The sequence below is a fragment of the Penaeus monodon genome, chromosome 27 (assembly GCF_015228065.2).
Source record: "Penaeus monodon isolate SGIC_2016 chromosome 27, NSTDA_Pmon_1, whole genome shotgun sequence".
Taxonomy (NCBI): domain Eukaryota; kingdom Metazoa; phylum Arthropoda; class Malacostraca; order Decapoda; family Penaeidae; genus Penaeus; species Penaeus monodon.
Genome location: NC_051412.1, coordinates 26,456,537 through 26,456,940, shown reverse-complemented (window position 1 = coordinate 26,456,940; position 404 = coordinate 26,456,537). Strand labels below are relative to the sequence as shown.

Genomic DNA, 404 nt, shown 5'->3' with positions numbered 1-404 from the left:
GAAAACAAAATTGCTCAAACATTTAAGGAGTAAGAGAAATAACAGCTGCAAAAACTCAAACCTGCTATCAACATTAACCAAAAGGGGCTAAAAAGGAAAGAAAGAAAAAGAAAAGAAGGCCAAACAGCAAAAGATAAATAAGTAAATAACCAAAATATTTATATGTAAACAAAACTATCAGCTAAATCAACTGCAAGGAAGAGGCCCAGTCTGCAACAGTTTGACGTGGCAGGTGATGCTCCACATGGTAAACAACACACAGTAACACTCACCCCTGGTTGATTGTCCTGAGAGGAGTGGGGTGGGAATCCCAGTCCTCCGAAGCTTCCAGGCAAGGATTGTCCATCACCTTGCCAACCCGACACCTCCTGTGCACACCAAGTAGAAGATGGATTAATTCTTAC

The 404-nt window shown here is 41.3% G+C and overlaps 1 protein-coding gene across 2 annotated transcripts in view; it reads right to left on the bottom strand.

The window, feature by feature from the left end:
• The window catches only part of LOC119590737 (broad-complex core protein isoforms 1/2/3/4/5-like), a gene marked incomplete at its 5' end in the record, with an annotated part of 63,013 nt that overhangs the window by 61,398 nt on the left and 1,211 nt on the right, over positions 1 to 404 (bottom strand). For both annotated transcript variants that reach the window (XM_037939428.1, XM_037939429.1), the window contains 1 exon segment: positions 273 to 368. In XM_037939428.1, the coding sequence (XP_037795356.1) occupies positions 273 to 368 (96 nt within the window).